At 37.0% G+C, this 19,346-nt stretch overlaps 1 protein-coding gene across 1 annotated transcript in view; it reads left to right on the forward strand.

Annotated features, from left to right (window-relative positions):
* Positions 1-19,346, forward strand: part of CEP126 (centrosomal protein 126) — a 79,354-nt gene that overhangs the window by 49,343 nt on the left and 10,665 nt on the right. Inside the window, exons 7-9 of the mRNA XM_025356427.1 lie at positions 6,884-6,996; positions 10,571-10,646; positions 15,900-16,109. Of these exons, the coding sequence (XP_025212212.1) occupies positions 6,884-6,996; positions 10,571-10,646; positions 15,900-16,109 (399 nt within the window). The remainder of the gene's footprint in view (positions 1-6,883; positions 6,997-10,570; positions 10,647-15,899; positions 16,110-19,346) is intronic.

Raw genomic sequence — 19,346 nt, forward strand, 5'->3', positions numbered from 1 at the left:
TTCATTTCCATACAAAGTCTTTGCCATCATACTGGATAGTTCAGCTTTTATATGGATGAGCAAACACCCTGATCTTCCTCACTCCTTTTTCATCTCTAATAACTTTCTGTACAATTCTGCCTCAAGTACCCATTCCCTTTGCTATATTCTGGACCTCGTCAACATTCATAACTTCTCTTTTTTTATTTCAGCTTTTATTTAGATACAGAGGGTACATGTGCATGTTTGTTATATGGGGATATTGCATGATGCTGAGGTTTGGGGTATGGATCCTGTTACCCAGATAGTAAGCAAACTCACTCACTCCTCTACTTAAGCACATTCTCCTCTCTTTTCCCTACTCTTACTCCTCCCATTCTTCTACCCTACTGGGCTTCTTCAGTCCATTATTTTCTCTACTTTCTCATTCCAATTCATTATCTCTTTCTTTCCAATTCATCAGCTCTTTATTTTCTACTCCTTACCCAGCTTAAATGTAATGGTCCATTTCTTTTTCTTTTTATTATTTTTTTCTTTTTTTGAGATGGGGGGTCTCACTTTGTTCCCCAGGCTAGGGCACAGTGGCATGATCATGGCTCAGTGCAGCCTGGGACTCCTGGGCTCAAGCAGTGCTCCCACCTCAACCTTTCAGGCACTACAGGTACACACCCCCATGCCCAACTAATTTTTTTATATAGAGACAGGGTCTGCCTATGATACCCAGGCTGGTCTTGAACTCCTGGGCTCAAGCCATCTTCCCACTCGGTCTCCCAAAGTGCTAGGATTATAGGCATGAGCCACTGTGCCTGGCCAGGTTCATCATTTCAATAGTTCTTTTACCAATATCCTAAGCTCTTTGCCTCTTGGTCTTTTTTGTCACAGGAATCAAACAACCCTCCCCCACCCAGGGGAAAAAATTATTTACTTTTTCTCTGCCTCCTTTTAAGTAGCAGAGAAAATTCATACCAATGTGCCAGGCATATTGGCTATACTGTAGATTTATGATCCACATTTTCTGATGAGCAACATTACTGAGTATTCCTACTGTTTCTCTCGTAAATTCACTGTCCTTCCTTTGAAATAATTATTTCAAACATCCTTCCCAAACATCTAATTTCCCCACTTCTCTTTCCTCATCAAATACTTTCACTGCTCATTTTTCTTAAAATGAGAGACTATTTTCATCCAAAAAACCATTACCAGATTGAAAAGGCAAACCACAGAGTGGGAGAATATTTGTAATGCATATTACTGACAAAGGGCTTATATCCAGAAGATATAAAGAACTCAAAATGCTCTTCAATAGTATAATATATAAATAGAGTTAAATTCCATTATTCATTTAATGAAATACTCTAATATAAATGAGCTATTGCTGAAAAACAGCAGTGTGGGTATACCTTACACCTTAATATTGTGTAAAAGAACCATATTGCACAATAAAAATGCATATTCTGCTCCATTTATATCAAAAACAGGTAAAATTATGGCAGGGGAGTATATAGAAACAGGTAATGAGGGGAGCATTTTTGGTGCTAGTAATATTCAGTTTCTTGACATGAGTGGCTGTGAAATCTGGGTTTGGATATATAATCTGTTTATTTTCAATTCATGCACTTTTCTATACATAGATTCTACTTCCATTTTTTTGAAAGCCAAATGATGTTGACACATTATTTAAATCTGATTTCAAAAAGAATACTTTTTTCTTTTCCAATAATTATTAAGAATATCTTCACAGAATCAAAAATTTGATTACTAGAAAGGACCAATGTGACAATTTCCTTTAAACTGTCACATTTTATAGATGAGGAAATATCCTAGGCAAAAATTAGGTAACATTTATTATGTTCCAATCACTAAGCACTTTAAATATTGAAACAAAGTTAATCCTCCCAATAAATCTGTGAGGTGAGTAATATTCTTACACCCATTTTATAGATGAGGAAACTGGGTCACATAGAGGATAACTGACTGTATAAATTGCATAGCTAGTGTAAGTGGCATACTCAAAATTAAGGCATTATGAATCTATGTTCTTAAATATTGAGCTACTTTGTTTATTTTTTTCTGAGACAGGGATCTCACTGTCACCCGGGCTGGAGTGCAATGGCACGATCTTGGTGCAACCTCTGCCTCCCAAGGTCAAGCGATCCTCCCACCTCAGCCCTCTCAGTAGCTGAGACCACAGGCACGCACCGCCACACCTGGCTAATTTTTTGTATTTTTGGTACAGATGAAGTCTCACCATGTTGCCCAGGCTGGTCTCAAACTCCTGAGCTCAGGCTCAGGTGCTCTGCCTCCCTAGGCCTCCCAAGTACTGGGATTATAGGTGTGAGCCACCGTGCCCAGCCTTACTTTGTTTTTTTTAAACTCTTAATAACAACAATTTTTTCAGTAATATACATGGAAAAAATAGTACATTAATCTATACAATTTGTGGATAGTGCAGAGTATCAAAGGAAGTTACCGATGAAATCGAGGCTGGAAGCAAGCTTCACAATCATCCTGGCTAACTGAACTGGCAAATCAAAACCAGTAAAGTTCAGTTTAGCAGAAATAGCTATAAAGTCATACATTTATTTGCATTCAGTTTACTGTTTACAGTTTGGGGGGGGTTGCCTTTATTTTTTTTTTAAGATGGGGACTCACTGCATTGCCCAGGCTGATCTTGAATTCCTGAGCTGAAGAGCTCCTCCTGCTTCAGCCTCCCAAGTAGCTGGGGTTACAGTTGTGAGCCATGGTGCCTGGCATGCTTTTTAAAGTTTTAATTGTGAAATATATCTGACATAGAAAAGAATGTATGTGGCATATAAGAACAAGTTAAGACTAATAATAAGAGAACCCTCTACCCATTGCTCACTTTTAGAAATAGAAAATCACCAATAGTGGCCAGGTGCCATGGCTCACACCTGTAATCCCAGCACTTTGGGTTGCCAAAGCAGGTGGATCACTTGATCCCAGGAGTTTGAGACCAGCTTGGCCAACATGGTGAAACCCCGTCTCTACTAAAAATATAAAAACTAGCTGTGTGTGGTGGTGGGCGCCTGTAATCCCAGCTACTCAGGAGGCTGAGGCAGGAGAATCGCTTCAATCCCAAGGCAGAGGTTGCAGTGTGTCAAGAACATGTTACTGCACTCCAGCCTGGGCAACAGAGCGAGACTCAGTCTCCAAAAAACATAAAATAAGAAAGAAAAGAAAAATCCCAATACCTACGAAGCCCTATATGCTTCTTCCCAGCTGCATCCCCTTCCTCTGTTACAGACGTGAACACCATGAAGAATTTCACGTTAAGCTGGGCACGGTGGCTCACACCTGTAATCCCAACACTTTGGGAGGCCGAGGCAGGTGAATCACAAGGTCAGGAGTTCAAGACCAGCCTGGCCAACATAGTGAAACCCTGTCTCTACTAAAAATACAAAGATTAGCCGGATGTGCTGGCGCGCACCTTTAGTCCCAGCTACTCCGGAGGCTAAGGTGGGAGAATCACCTGAACCTGGGAAGTGGAGGTTGCAGTAAGCCGAGATCGTGCTGTTGCACTCCAGCCTGGGCGACAGAGTGAGACTCCATCTCAAAAAAAAAAAAAAAAAAAAATCATGTTAATTATTCCATGATTTTCTTGATAATTTTGCCACATATGAATGCATTGCAATCAACTTTGGTTTTTAGATTGATTAGTTGGCTAGACTTCATATTCATTGCTACAGTCACATTCAATTATATGAATGTTCAAACAATGTTTTCATTCTCCTGGCATTGGACATTTGGGTTGCTTCTAGTTTCGTCCTTTTATGAATAATTCTTCCAAGAACAGCTTTGTACATCTACTGATGCACATGTTGCTGAGCCATATGGTATGTGTATTTTCAGCTTTACTAGGTAATCCAAATTGTTTTCCAGAGTAATATATGAAAGTTGCCTTTACTCCATCTTCACCAAAAGTCTGATAAACTTTTTAATGTTTTTCAGTCGTACAGTGTAAAATGGTTTCTAATTATGTGGTACATATACACCATGGAATGCTATGCAGCCATAAAAAGGAACGACATCATGTCCTTTGCAAGAACATAGACGAAGCTAGAAGCCATTATCCTCAGCAAACTAACACAGGAACACAAAATCAAACACCACATGTTCTCACTTATAAATGGGAACTGAACAATGAGAACACGTGGGCACAGGGAGGGGAACAACACACACTAGAGTCTTGGAGTGGGGAGGGGAGAGCATCAGGATAGCTAATGCATCCGGGGCTTAATACCTAGGTGATGGATAATAATTTTAGGCAGTAACAAGCAGATCTTTAGAAGTACTGCTGTACTTTATGTCCTTTTATAATATATATTTTAAGGAATTATAAACAAACTGGATTACCCAGGGCTATGAGAGGAGAGATTCAGTCTAAAAGTCAGTTAAAGAAACACAAGCCTAAGAGACATGACAGCTGTGTACAAATATTTGAAGGCTTATTACAAAGAAGGAGTAAACAGAACTGAAATGAAAGGGTAAAAATTGCAGAGAGGTTTTCAGCTCAGCATAAGGAAGGATTTGAGCTATCCAGCAAAGGAAGAGGATGCCCCCATGAGGTAGTGGCTCCTCATCACTATTGCATTCAAGCAGCAGTTGAACGTCCACCTGTGAGTAATTTAGATCCATAGGTTACAGGTTGAACTAGTTAACTTCTAAGATTTTTCCCAAAACTATAATTCTGAGATTGTCTCCGGTTTTTTTGTGTGTGTTTACAATTAAGAATACTACAGATTTTAAAAAATATAATGCTTTATTGAAAATTAGTTGCTTTATTTTGAGTTGTGGTAGTGAAACTATCATATCTAGAATTTTCATATGAAACTAGGAATTTGGCCAGAGATACCAGTGCAAGCTACATTATTTTTGCAAAAATAGCAAGATTCTCAACTATTGTATTAATTGTTAGATAATATTTAAGCACATATATATGAACAGAAAAATACATAAACTGTTTCAGGCATATACTGTGTCTTTAACTGCAATCAATAATTTACAATCCACAAAACTACAAAGAACAATAAAGCACAAAGATAAATAATTCAATCAAGAAAGTACAAAAGTGACTTCAGAAGATTGATGAGCAGACTGAGGGATGAGATAAAACCTTGACACAGCAGTTACATGAATAAGGGAATTTTTATGCAAGGTGTTTAAAGCTTTTTAGATAAAGATGAGGACTTCTCAAGATTTAGAGGAAGAAAATTCCAAGAATAGAAAACAACATAGAAACTATATTGCTGCCGAAATAATCTCAGTGGAAACTATAATATTTTGCATATGTAGCATTTAGCATATTGATACAGGTGGAAATAAGCATAATACAGTGCTTTTTAAACTGTGGGACATGACTCGTTCGTCAATTGTGAAATCAACGACTGGTAACCAGTATTTTTTTAATGAAGTCTAATTTTAGAATTAGAATATTCTAGAATGGAAACTACCAGAAAGTATCATATGTTGTGAGGATAAATATATTTTATAAAACTATGTATGTATCCAAGGTCACAATGCAAAATACATTTATTTCTGTGAGACACAGTCAAATCAGAATGAAAATTACTAGCATATGTGTAGGAGCTAGAAGTTTAGATTTTAGAACCCAACTAATTGGAGCTGAATCCCAGCTTTGCCCCTTACTGGCTCTATGGCCTTGGGCAAGTTATTTATCTTCCCCCCTCCTTCATTTATTTTTTTGTTGTTGTTTCTTTTTTAACTTTTAGGTTCAGGAGTACATGTGCACTTTGTTATATAGGTAAATTGCATGTCACTAGGTTTTGGTGTACAGATTATTTTGTCACCTAGGAAGTAAGCATAGTACCCAAGGGTGGTTTTCCAGTCCTCGCTTTCCTCCCGCCCTGCACTCTGAAGTAAGCCCCAGTGTCTGTTGTTCCCTTCTTTATGACCATGTGTATTCAAAGTTTAGCTCCCACTTATAAGTGAGAACATGCAGTATTAGATTTCCTTATGATCAAGACCATCGTGGCCAACATGGTGAAACCCCATCTCTACTAAAAATACAAAAATTAGTTTGGCGTGGTGGCAGGCACCTGTAGTCTCAGCTACTCAGGAGGCTGAGGCAGGAGAATCACTTGAACCCGGGAGGCAGAAGTTGCAGTGAGCCAAGATTGCACCACTGCACTCCAGCCTGGGCGACAGAGCAAATCTCTGTCTCAAAAAAAAAAGCAAAGAAAAATAGTATAATAAGCATTCATGTACCTACAACTCACCTTAAATAATAAATACCAAAGCTATAGTAGAAGCCCTACAAAAGTTATTTTAGCCACTTGGTTATTTTGTGAGGGCTTGTTAAGATACTGTAAGATATGCATAAGTTCACTTACCTGGGTACACATAATTTTTAGTACATTGCAGGAAGCTAACGAGAGCTAATGAATCATGACACCACTGTCAACCTCTCACACTTGGAATTTTGACTCTTAAGATAACTGAGTTTACTTCATGCATTACATGAGCATCCACCTTGCAAAATAACCAGGGTGCCAGTGTCAATCGTATATTACATGAGTGAAGTTTTACTTCTAATTTTTAGATAATAAATATGAATTGGAATTCTAATATGTTCTTCCAGCACACCAGTGGATTATGTCACACAGTCTTCTGGTGTTCTGCATCATGCTCTGGAGGTTACTGCTCTAAACTATAAACCCCTCAGAAGCAAGGATTTGGTTGAATTCAACATTTTAACTGTGCCATGCATAGAACATATAAGAGGAGCTCAATAAAGTATGCCAACTGAATAAATTAAACTTACAAAGTTTTCTTGATGTTTGAAAGTAACTTGAAAGTTTGCAGTGGATATATATTGGCTACTCAACCTGCATAATTTTTGACATTGTGCTGGCATTTGTTCAAGGGTCTACTGTTACGAGAAGAAAACGAATTGTTGAAACTAAGCGAAGAAATATTTTAGAGCAGAAAAGACAAAACCCTGGATCTGTAGGACAGAAGGACAGTGAGCAAATTAATGTAAGTACAATATTAATCAAAATCTCTATTCAATATTAAAAAATTGCTTGGAAAACAGAGGTTCTTAAAGACTGTATACCATAACATAAATATAGCCAAAGCCGTTTATGAAGCAGTCTTGGAATCTTTATGCTAGGAAATTATTCCACTATACCTGCTTGCTGCATTCTAGTTAGCCTATATAATCAGTTACCAATGAAAGCTTTAAACCAACTCTAAATCATTATTATTTTATTTGTTGTTATTGATAGCCAATGCTGGAAAAAATGAGGTCATTCACAACAAAATTCAACAAAGCTATTTAAATATGCACTTAAAAAAGAAAGAAAGGTAAATTAGAGACCTGGATAGAAGAAACAAGTATGCTAGGCCAGGCACGGTGGCTCACACCTGTAATCTCAGCACTTTGGGAGGCCAAGGCGGGTGGATAACCTGAGGTCAGGAGTTCAAGACCAGCCTGACCAACATGGTGAAACCCTGTCTCTACTAGAAATATGAAAAATTAGCCAGGAGTGGTGGCAGATGCCTGTAATCCCAGCAACTGGGAGGCTGAGTTAGGATAGTTGCTTGAACCTAGCAGGCGGAGGTTACAGTGAGCTGAGATCGCACCATTGCACTCCAGCCGGGGCAACAAAAGCAAGACTCCATCTCAAAAAGAAAAACGCAAGCATGCTAATCATAAAGACAACTATAGTTTCATGCGATTAAATATCCTATTTGTGTCTAAGCTTCCTGGAAGACGTGGCAAAAAGGAAAATTAGATGAGTTATATACTTCTCAAGGGATATTGATGATGATGTTGTTGTTTGGGATACAATTTTAAAAAACATTTCCCACTGAGGACCTTTCATAGGGAACTTTGAAATACATAATGAATATGCTCCTAACAACAGTTCCACAACAAATAAATAAAGAGTTTAATATGACTATTTGAGATAGAGATCTTCAAAAAAAGTAAACAGCATAATAGCAATTTTTAAATAATGGCCAGGCGTGGTGGCTCATGCCTGTAGTCCCAGCAGTTTGGGAGGCCAAGGCAGGAGGATTACTTGAGCCCAGGAGTTCAAGACCAGCATGGGTAACATAGCAAGACCTCATCTCCACAAAAGTAAAAATAAAAAAATTAGCCAGGCATGCTAGTGCATGCCTATAGTCCCAGCTACCTGGGAGGCTGAGGTGGGAGGATGCATAAGCCCAGGAGTTTGAGGCTGCAGTAAACTATAATTGTGCCAGTGTACTCCAGCCCAGGTGACAGAGCAAGACCCTGTCTCTCAAAAAAATGAAATAAAATTAAAATAAATGGAGGTAATTCTGTAAGAGCTAAGTAAATGAAGTCAAATATGGCATTTTCTAGAGGTCTAACTTGATCCAGGGATTGACTTTAGAATATTAAAAGTCTAGATAGATAAGTAAATAGCATTTCACTTGGGAGTTTCCACTTTAAATGTCACTCTGACTTTTTAAAATAAAACTGGAATATTTATAATAAAATGCCTTATGAAGAATTTATATTCCAAGTTACTGGTTGAAGGTGCTATGATTTGTATATTATAGAAAGTACTGATTTTTATATGGATAAGATTATTACATGGAGAATAATCAACAATGATGTAATCTTATCAGCAAAACAAGTCATTTAGTTGAATATTTATGTAAAAAAAGTTAATCCTATTACCTATATATTTTTATTGCTTAATAGTGTAATGGTTAATTACAGATATAACTTCCTGATTACAAATACAATAATGCCTAATAAGTCCTTCCATTTCAACTGCTGTGTTCCCATCCAACATCTCAAAATGCACAATGCAAAAAATCTTTACCCTTATTTTTTCCTTATTTTCATTAATATATTATAAATTTAAAAGTAATATGTAATTATAACCAAGAAAACGAACTAACAAAATTTTAAATGCCTGTTATTAGTGCCCTCTGTAAATTCATTTTTATTTTACTAGGTCTTATTCTATTCTTCTGTCTCTTGCTCTTTCGCATTCTTAATATGTTTAGAGCCCATTTTTGTCCTTTTCAGAAGCCTCCCTTCCACTTTCACATACAGATCTTCACCCATCCACTTACATACCTTCCAAACACTTGTTAGCCTAAGAATAGGTCAGTGTTCCTGAATCAAATTTTTTCATCCTTATTATTTTGACTTGTTTTCGTTTTTGTTTTTTGTTCCAGAGCCTAAGCAAGGGTTCAGTTACTACAGCAGTGGCCCTTGTCACCTTGTATTAGGAAATGCATGTTATCATACCGGATTTTCTCCAGCCCATGACATCTATATGGAGAAAATCTCAAAGAGATAAGTGAAAGGTAGAAAGGGTAGAAAAGGTTTGCACCAGGATTTCAGTCCAAGGTTTCTCAAGTCTATAATGGAGATCAAACAAGACTGTGAGATCTACTGAAGGAGAGCTGTTGCAAAAATCTGCAGTTTCTCATCAGATCAGATTGAACAAAAGTTACGTATAGTCATAGCCAGGCAGTTTTATCTGACAGAAAACAATTATTTCTTAAAGTGAAACAGAATGGTAATAAAGAAGGAGGTAGACCATATTCAGGGAAGGGAAGTTGGTATCTCTCAGAAAGTGTTGGATGCGTACACTTTTTGCCAGTGTTCTGAGACTTCCATTTTCAAGGTTCTGTGCAGCATTGGGGCAGCTATTTGTGTTTTAAGTTTTGTCATATAAGATAATCACCTATCCTTGGCATTAGCTGTAGTCAGATGCTTTTGGCTAATAGTTGTGATTCACGCTTACAATGAGAAACCAACTAGGTTATAAACTTTAAGGTAATTTCTTACCTTTTCTTTAATTAGCACTTCTTTTATTTTTGAGACAGAGTCTCGATCTGTCGCCCAGGCTGGAGTGCAGTGGCGCAATCTCAGATCACTGCAACCTCCACCTCCTGGGTTCAGGTGATTCTCCTGCCTCAGCCTTCCAAGTAGCTGGGACCACAAGTGTGTGCCACCACTCCCGGCTAATTTTTTGTATTTTTTTTTTGAGACAGAGTCTCGCTAGCGCCCAGGCTGGAGTGCAGTGGCCGGAGCTCAGCTCACTGCAAGCTCCGCCTCCCGGGTTTACGCCTTTCTCCTGCCTCAGCCTCCCAAGTAGCTGGGACTACAGGCACCCGCCACCTCACCCAGCTAGTTTTTTGTATTTTTTAGTAGAGACGGGGTTTCACCGGGTTAGCCAGGATGGTCTCGATCTCCTGACCTTGTGATCCGCCCACCTCGGCCTCCCTAAGTGTTGGGATTATAAGCATGAGCCACTGTGCTGGCCTAATTAGCACTTTTGATTACCATCCTACTCACTTTACCTCTTCCAAATATCCAGGACAATATCATAACCTGAAATTTTTTAGTGGACATAAAACATTATTCATAATATTCTGTTACCATAGAAATTATTTATTATAATAGTTCTTGAATTCAGCTCTAAAAAATGTAATATACAAGTTACGTGAACAATTATAGCTGAAAATATGTATAGCAATTAAATGTTTTTTAAAAGTTCATGTACTTATGAATGTTAAATATGGAAATATGTTTTAATTCAATTTTCTATTTTTGTAGAATTGTGGACAAAGTGCCCAGCTAAGTTCAAGTGAGCCAAAACAAACTACAAGGGGTACTTCTTATGTTGAAGAAGGTACGTTTTAGTTTAAACATTTTCCTCTGATCTTTGTTCCCAGTGATTTTTTTTTCTTGTATGCCTATTCTCAGATGCTAATGTATTATGTAATTGTTAAACCACCATTTAGAACCTGAACTCTCCTCACCTCTGGTCATTGTCAGTGTTTCTTTATTCTAAATAATAATGTATTGAACATCTTTCTACATCAAGTTATTTTCTGATTTTTACTTATTTCTGTAGGTTAGATTTCCAGAATTAAAATTACAGTAACTGACATGTAAATGCCACCCAGTAAATATTTATTGAATTAAACTCTGTGTATTAAATGAATACTGGATCAAAAGTAATAAGCATTGATATGGCTTTTCATATATATTACTAAAGTATTTTCCAGAAAAGTATTATTCAAAATTGTTCTAGTAGTATATGTCCAGTGTTGTATGTCAACTTGAGGTAGAATCTTTTCATATTTGCTATAGATAAAAAAATAGTATTATGTTAGTTTTGATTTCTATACCTTTCATTAATATTATGCTTAATTGCTTTTCTGTGTATTTTTTGGTGAACTGTCTCTTTGTACTCTTTTTTCTTAGCTTAGATATTAGCGTTTGAAATTTTCTTACTAATGTCTGCAAATTCTTTAGCTATCAAGGATTCTAATTCTTATATTAGTTGAAGATGTTTTCACTACTTTACTATTTGCATGTTATTCTATTTATATTGTATTTTCACATAAGTTTTAATTTTTATTTGTTCATTCAATAAATGTTTATTGAGAGCTAATCTTCTGCTTGTAAGTAGGTATTGGATGTACATGTTGAATATCCCTAATCCAAATATTTCCAAATCAAAAATGCTCCAAAGTCCAAAGTTTTTTGACCCCTGATATTATACCACAAATGGAAAATTTTACACCTGACTTCATGTGATGGGTAACAGCTAAAACACAGGCTCATGCCACACAGTTTATTTAGCATCCCCAAGGGGAAAAAAGATCCTCTCAACCCTCTTCAGCTGCACTATATCTGTTCCATGCACACCCGGATTCCCCCATGTAAGCATCCTCACAGGCAGTAATAAAATGGTATATGTACCAATGGCAGATTCCCCACAAGGCCCCACATGGGGCCAAGACCTACATGCGTTACTCACTATATATATATATATTTTTTTTTTTTTTTGCTTTTTCTCTGCTTTGTGGTGTAAAGATATTGTTGAAAATATAAAAAAGACCTGAAGATACCCCTGTGGGTAGCAGTGATTAAAAAAAAAAGGAAACATTTCCGTTTATCAATAGCACAGAAAGTCAAACTGTTGGAGAAACTAGACGAGCAACATAGTGTAAAATGTCATATAGAAAAGGATGGTATTGGAAAGACCACAATATATGACGTGAAGAAACAGAAGGATAAACTGTTGAAGTTCTGTTTTGGAAGAGATGAACAGAAGTTAATGCAAAATATAAAAACTCTGCATAGGATTTCAACCATGAAGTCAAAGAGTGGATCCCTCAGCGTCGCAGTGAACATGTGCCACTTAATGATATGCTGATCATGAAACAAGCAAAGATCTATCATGATGAACTGAAAATTGAAGAGAACTATGAATATTCAACAGGCTGGTTATAGACACAGCATTTAAGACACAGCATTATTTTTAAAGATTTGTGGTGATCAAGCAGCACAATTTTCTCTACAAAGCAGCAGAGAAATTAATTGAAGAGTTTGCCAAGGTCATCACTGATGAAAATCTGACACCAGAACAAGTATATGTTGCTGATGAAATATCACTGTCTTGGTGTTGTTACTCAAGAAAGACATTGACTATAGCTGATGAGACAGCCCCTATAAGAATTAAGAATAACAGAATAACTGCTGGGGTGTGCTAATGACTCAGTCACACCTAAGTGTAAACTTGCTATGATAGACAAAATCTTGTGTCCTCACTGTTTTCAAGGAGTGAATTTCTTACCAGTCCATTAATATGCTAACAAAAGGACATGGATCACCAGGGACATCTTTTCTGATTGGTTTCACAAACTTTTTTTTTTTTTTTTTGAGACGGAGTCTCACTCTGTCGCCCAGGCTGGAGTGCAGTGGCCAGATCTCAGCTCACTGCAAGCTCCGCCTCCCGGGTTTACGCCATTCTCCTGCCTCAGCCTCCTGAGTAGCTGGGACTACAGGCGCCTGCCACCTCGCCAGGCTAGTTTTTTTTTTTTTTTTTGTATTTTTTTAGTAGAGACAGGGTTTCACCGTGTTAGCCAGGATGGTCTTTATCTCCTGACCTCGTGATCCGCCCGTCTCGGCCTCCCAATGTGCTGGGATTACAGGCTTGAGCCACCGCGCCCGGCCATGGTTTCACAAACATTTTATATCAGGGAAGCTGGATCGAATGATGACTGCAAGATTTTGTTATTCTTTGACAACTGTTCTGTTCATCCTCCAGCTGAAATTCTCATCAAAAATAATGTTTTTGCCATGTGTTTTCCCCCAAATATTACTTCATTAATTCAGCCGTGTGACCAGAGTATCCTTAGATAGATGAAGAGTAAATGTATATAAACACTTTCTTGAACAGCATGCCAGCAACAGTGAACAGAGGTGTGGATGTAGAAGGTTTTCAAAATGAGTTTAGCATGAAGGATGCCATACATGCTGTTGCAAACACTTGAAACACAGGGACTGAAGACACAATTGTGCATTCCTGGCACAACCTCTGGCCTGCAACTATATTCAGTGATGATGATGAACAAGGTAGTGACTGAAGGATTCCATATGTCAAGTGAGAAAAAAATGATGTCTGACATCATTACATAAGCAAAAAATATACCTTGAGAGTCTATCAGTAAGCTGGAAGAACTGGATATCAAAGAGGTTATTAACATCGATAATAAGACTCCAGGTGTTTTCATTGACCAATGGTGAAATAGCCAAAAGAGCTCTGAATTAAGATGATTGTGATAATAGTGATGATAATGACATTGTTAACACTGCAAAAAAAAAAAAAAAAGTGCCAATTGACAATATGATGAAAATGCGTGATGGGTTTATTGAACGACTAGAGCAGTGTGCACTCATAACAAGAAGAAATTATGCCGGTTTATAAAATCAAAGACCAAAAAAAAAAAAAAAAAAAAAAACCATTGTAAATGTTAAGGCAAAAGACTCTGGAAGAAACAGTTTTTAAGGTCATCTAGCAGAATATTTCCTCATCCCTAGAGGACCCACTTCCTTGTGCCTCAGCTGCTTCTGATGTTTCTTCTCACCTAAAAAAAGAAAATACAGTGTACAGTAACCATTTGATCAAAATGTAACATAATACCTAAGGTTGGAAGCCTGCCATTGTTCCTTGTTGCTGTTGCTGAACAGCTGACACAGGAATTCTGGTGATGTTACTGTGGTGCTTAGTTGCTCTGAACACATTATTTTCTCAGGGTATGAAGAATACATCTTATTTTTTACTGTTAAGTACTTATGTGTGAATAGGTGTAAGAACATTATTGCTTTTCAGTAGATATAAATTCGGAGTCAGGAATAACAGTGATGCCAGACAACCACAGATCATCCACATAGATTGCTGATACAGTGATAGCTTTGCTTTCTGATGGTTCAATATACACCAACTTGGTTTCATGGACAAAATTATTTAAAATGTTACATAAAATTACCTCAGGTATGTGTATAAGGTATATACGAAACATAAATGAGTTTCATTTTTTTTTTCTTTTTTTTTTTTTTGAAACAGAGTCTCACTCTGTCACCTAGGCTAGAGTGCAGTGGTGCAATCTCAGCTCATTGCAACCTCCACCTCTCAAGTTCAAGCAATTCTCCTGCATCAGCCTCCCAAGTAGCTGGGATGACAGGCGTATGCCACCACACCTGGGTAATTTTTGTATTTTTAGTTGAGACGAGGCTTCACCATGTTGGCCAGACTGGTCTTGTACTCCTGACCTCAGGTGATCCACCCACTTCAGCCTCCCAAAGTGCCAGGATTACAGGCATGAGCCACCACACCCAGCCAAGTTTCATGTTTAAACCTAGGTCTCATCACCAACATATCTCATGTGTATGCAAATATCCAAAATTCTAAAAAAATCCAAAACCTGAAACACATCTAGTCCCAATTTTTGAATAAGTAATACTTAACATTTATAATAATGAACAAAATATACAAAATGTTGCTCTTCAGAAATTTAAAGTATATTAGGGAAGACTGGCTTTAAATAAACATGTTTTAGTCTTTTTTCTTTTACTGATTTCTCCATTACTTTTAAGCTTTGTCGAAGAGCCTTCCCAATATAGAAATTCAGAAACATTTGTTTCATTTTCTTCAGGGTTGCTTTAATTAATGGGTTGATTCCTTAAGTTTGTCTTTAATGTCTTTGGAATTTGTTTTAACAAACAGTGGGAAATAAAACTACGAATTGATTTTTTTTTTTTTTTTTTTTTTTTTGAGACGGAGTCTGTCACCCAGGCTGGAGCACAGTAGCGTAATCTCAGCTCACTGCAACTTCCACCTCCCAGGTTCAAGTGCTTCTCCTGCCTCAGCCTTCCAAGTAGCTGGGATTATAAGTGCCCACAATAACACCTGGCTAATTTTTGTATTTTTAGTAGAGACGAGGTTTCACCACGTTGGCCAGGCTGCTCTCGAACTCCTGACCTCAAGTGAACTACCCGCCTCAGCCTTCCAAGGTGCTGGGATTAGAGGCATGAGCCACTGCACCCAGCCCAAATTCTTTTATAAGCAACAACTAATTTATAAAATCATCTTTCCCTTCTGTCAAGTCTTTGATGCTTCTTTGATCACATGTTCTTATATCTAACTGGATCTGTTTCTAGGCTGTCAGTTCTGTTCAGCTGATCATCAAAGTTTCTAATGTTTCCTTAAGCTTTTTTGTGTCTTACTTTTTTATAATTCATTATAACTACTATTATAAAAATGGTCTCTGTCATCTTTTTTGTACGACCAATGAATAATAAACATATTACAAAAACTATCTACATTAAATATTTTTTTCTTTAGTTAAGTCATACTCTGGGAATTTTTATTAACTCACTGCTTTCATTTTCAATATCCTTTTTTTAAAAATGAAGGATGGGAAAATGCTAGATAGAGAATCCTGATAGATGAAATCAAAGTAGCAGATATTTACTAGGTTTCTGTTTGTAATATGAATACATACAGACAGTTAAGTATGTGTAAGTATGTATAAGGGCTGATCTCAAAGACAAAAGGGGATCAAAGAATAACTGATGTAAGTTTCTGTAGTTTCAGATAGTACTTCTGAGTTTTTGATGGCTGAAAACTTAGTGAAAGCATCAGTGCCGGAGGATGAGATTCTGACTGTCTTGAATAGCAAACAGATACAGAAATCAAATCTACCTTTAAATAAAACTCAACAATTCAACATCTGCACACTATCAGCTGAAGAACAGAAGATCCTAGAGTCCCTTAATGATCTCAATGAAAGACTACATTGTAAGTATGGAAGAACACCTCTTATAAGAAATACTGCATTTTTCACTTAGATAATTTTAATTTAAACTTTAATTTAAAAATTGAAAGGAAAAATACAACATGTATCCATATGACCAACTACTTAATGAGTGTATAACCATTCAGAACATATTTGAATACTATTTCAAGTATGCCGTATCATTTGTGATGATGTCAACTTATTTGGCAGACTTATCCATCTTTTTGGAATATATGAATAGACTTCTGTTTCAGCAATGGACAGGCTACGTACCTATACTGACCATCCATCAAAACAACCATAAATGCTTGATTAAGTATTTTTTAAATCTGCAATATAGTGATGATCTAGTAAGAATGTAAGAAATGCTTAAGACCAAGAACTAAATGTAGACAAGAACTAAAAAAATAAGAAGAGTGCTGCAGCTAGCTCTTGTCCTGAGGATATTTAACTCATGGAGTGAAATTGAACTTTGCTTTCCATGCCCTCATAGGAAAAAGGGAACAGGCCTACTCAAGATGAGTAGTCTCATAGAAGATCTTTTCATCATAAAGCTGAGCCACCCAACGAGCTCTGCACCACACATGCACACACAGAGGAGGCAGCACCACACATGCACACACACAGGAGGCAGCACCACACATGCACACACACAGGAGGCAGCACCACACATGCACACACAGAGGAGGCAGTGCAGGAAGAGGGAATTTTTCCTAAAAAAAAAAAGCTTTCATTTTTTAAACTTCAGTATTGAGCAGGTGATAGAGGAAAAATGATCCCTGAGAATGTAGAATCACAGTCTAGTACAAGTATCACACTAATTTACAGCCCATATTCACATTACCTGAGTAGTTCTTAAGATCTCAAGCAAAGAATTTAATTTAGAATGATCTCAAACTGGTAGTATTCCAAAACACTTGGGAAAAGTACATTTATATATCTTCTAGACCTATATTCCAGTCCTCATAGAATTATCATAAGTGAAATCCAAGGAAAATGAGCAGCCCACAAAAAAAAAAAAAGTAAATAACTTAATCCATAACAAAAAAAAGCATCAAGAAAAAAAAATCAAAACAATCCACAAAACAGAATAAATAGACCCAGAAAGGATTTAGATAATGAAATGACCCAGCACAAACTATAACAAACTATAAATAACTGTGCTTGTATGCTCTAATTATCAGAAGTAAGTTTTAAAATGCAAAAATGCAGTCATTTTTAAACTTAAACATGCAGGGAATAAGAAACTATAAAGAAAGGACAAACAGATTTGAAAAAGGGCCCAAATAGAATGCCTGGAAATTGAAAATATAATAATTGAAACGTAAAATTTAGTAGATGGTTTAACCACCAGATTACAGACATCCGAAGAGAGAATTAGTAAACTAGAACATGAATCAAAGAAATTTATCCACAATATATCTTAGAGAGACAAAGAGATGGAAAATATAATATAGAGCTTAAAAGACACAAAAGAGTAAATTAAAAAGCCTGAAAGGCCAGAAACAATATCTAAAGTGATAATGGTTGACAACTTTTCCAATTTGATGAACAATACCAACCTACAAGTTCAACAACCCAATGTATTTCAGAATAAATAAAAAGAAATTACCACAAGATACATCACAGTTAATTTTAATCAGCAACAAAAAAGGCAGAAAACAATGAAAAAAACTCAGGAGATATTGATAACATGTCCAATGTGCTGAGAGAAAGTAACTTTCAAATTTAATACCTTCTTTTTTTTGAGACGGAGTCTCGCTCTGTCGCCCAGGCTGGAGTGCAATGGTTCGATCTCAGCTCACTGCAAGCTCCGCCTCCCAGGTTCTTGCCATTCTCCTGCCTCAGCCTCCCGAGTAGCTGGGACTACAGGCGCCTGCTGCCACACCTGGCTAATTTTTTGTATTTTTTAGTAGAGAGGGGGTTTCACCGTGTTAGCCAGGATGGTCTCAATCTCCTGACCTCATGATCCACTCTCCTCGGCCTCCCAAAGTGCTGGGATTACAGGCGTGAGCCACCACGCCCAGCTATTTAATACCTTCTTAACATGAAAATGTCTCTCAAGAAGAGGGGTGAATTAAAAATATGTTCAGACAAAAACCAAGAGACTTTGTTAACAGCAGACTTGCTAAAGAAAATTCTCACTGCACTTCACCTGGCAGAAAGTGCAGTTAACCTCGGATGGACAGTCTGAGAGAGTAAATTTCAACAAACACTGCATAAAACAATAAATATAATAAAGTAGTATATGTTTTAGAGAGAAAAAAGTTAGAATTAAAATACCTATCAATAATAGTACATAAGTTGAGAGGGCATAAATGGAGTTAAAGTATAGTAGGATGTTTATATTGTTAGGGAATTGGGTAAAGTCCTAGATTAAAGTTAGATATTGATAACTGAAGTATGCCTGTGATAATTACTAGAGTCACAACTAAAGAACTAGAAATGTAATATACAACTTCCAATCTGGTAGAGAAGGAAAAGTGGCACATAAAAGCTGACAAATCAATCAGAAATAAAGCAACAAAGGAGAGAAAAATAAACATAGAAGAAATACTGTAAGATTATATGTAGGAGTATATTTACAATAACTGTAAATGTAGTAAGTGGTACAGTTGAAAGAGGTTGTTAAATGGAACTTTACGTTGAAACTATATTCTGTTTATAAACAATATATTTAAAATATAAGGATATTAAAAAACTGAAAGCAAAAAAAGATGGAAAAGGTATGCCAAGCAAGTTTTAACCAAAGGAAAGCTGGTTTTGATTCACTTTTAAATAGAAAGCATTATTAGACATAAAAAGTATCACTTTGGGCCAGGCGCAGTGGCTCACTCCTGTAATCCCAGCACTTTGGGAGGCCGAAGCAGGCAGATCACAAGGTCAAGAGATCGAGACCATCCTGGCCAACACGGTGAAACCCCGTTTCTACTAAAAATACAAAAATTATCTGAGTGTGTTGGTGCGTGCCTGTAGTCCCAGCTACTCAGGAGGCTGAGGCAGGAGAATCGCTTGAACCTGGGAGGTGGAGGTTGCAGTGAGCCGAGATCGTGCTACTGCACTCCAGGTGGGCAACAGAGCAAGACTCCGTCTCAAAAAAAAAAAAAAATCACTTTATGATGAGCAAAGTCTTACTTCAGAAGAAATACATAAGATTTTTATATGCACTTAAGAACACAGCCTCAAAATATATAAAATAATTTTAACCATGGTGGGTGATTTTAACATACCATTGTCAG

This window comes from Theropithecus gelada, chromosome 14 (genome assembly GCF_003255815.1).
Source record: "Theropithecus gelada isolate Dixy chromosome 14, Tgel_1.0, whole genome shotgun sequence".
NCBI classification, from domain to species: Eukaryota; Metazoa; Chordata; class Mammalia; order Primates; family Cercopithecidae; genus Theropithecus; species Theropithecus gelada.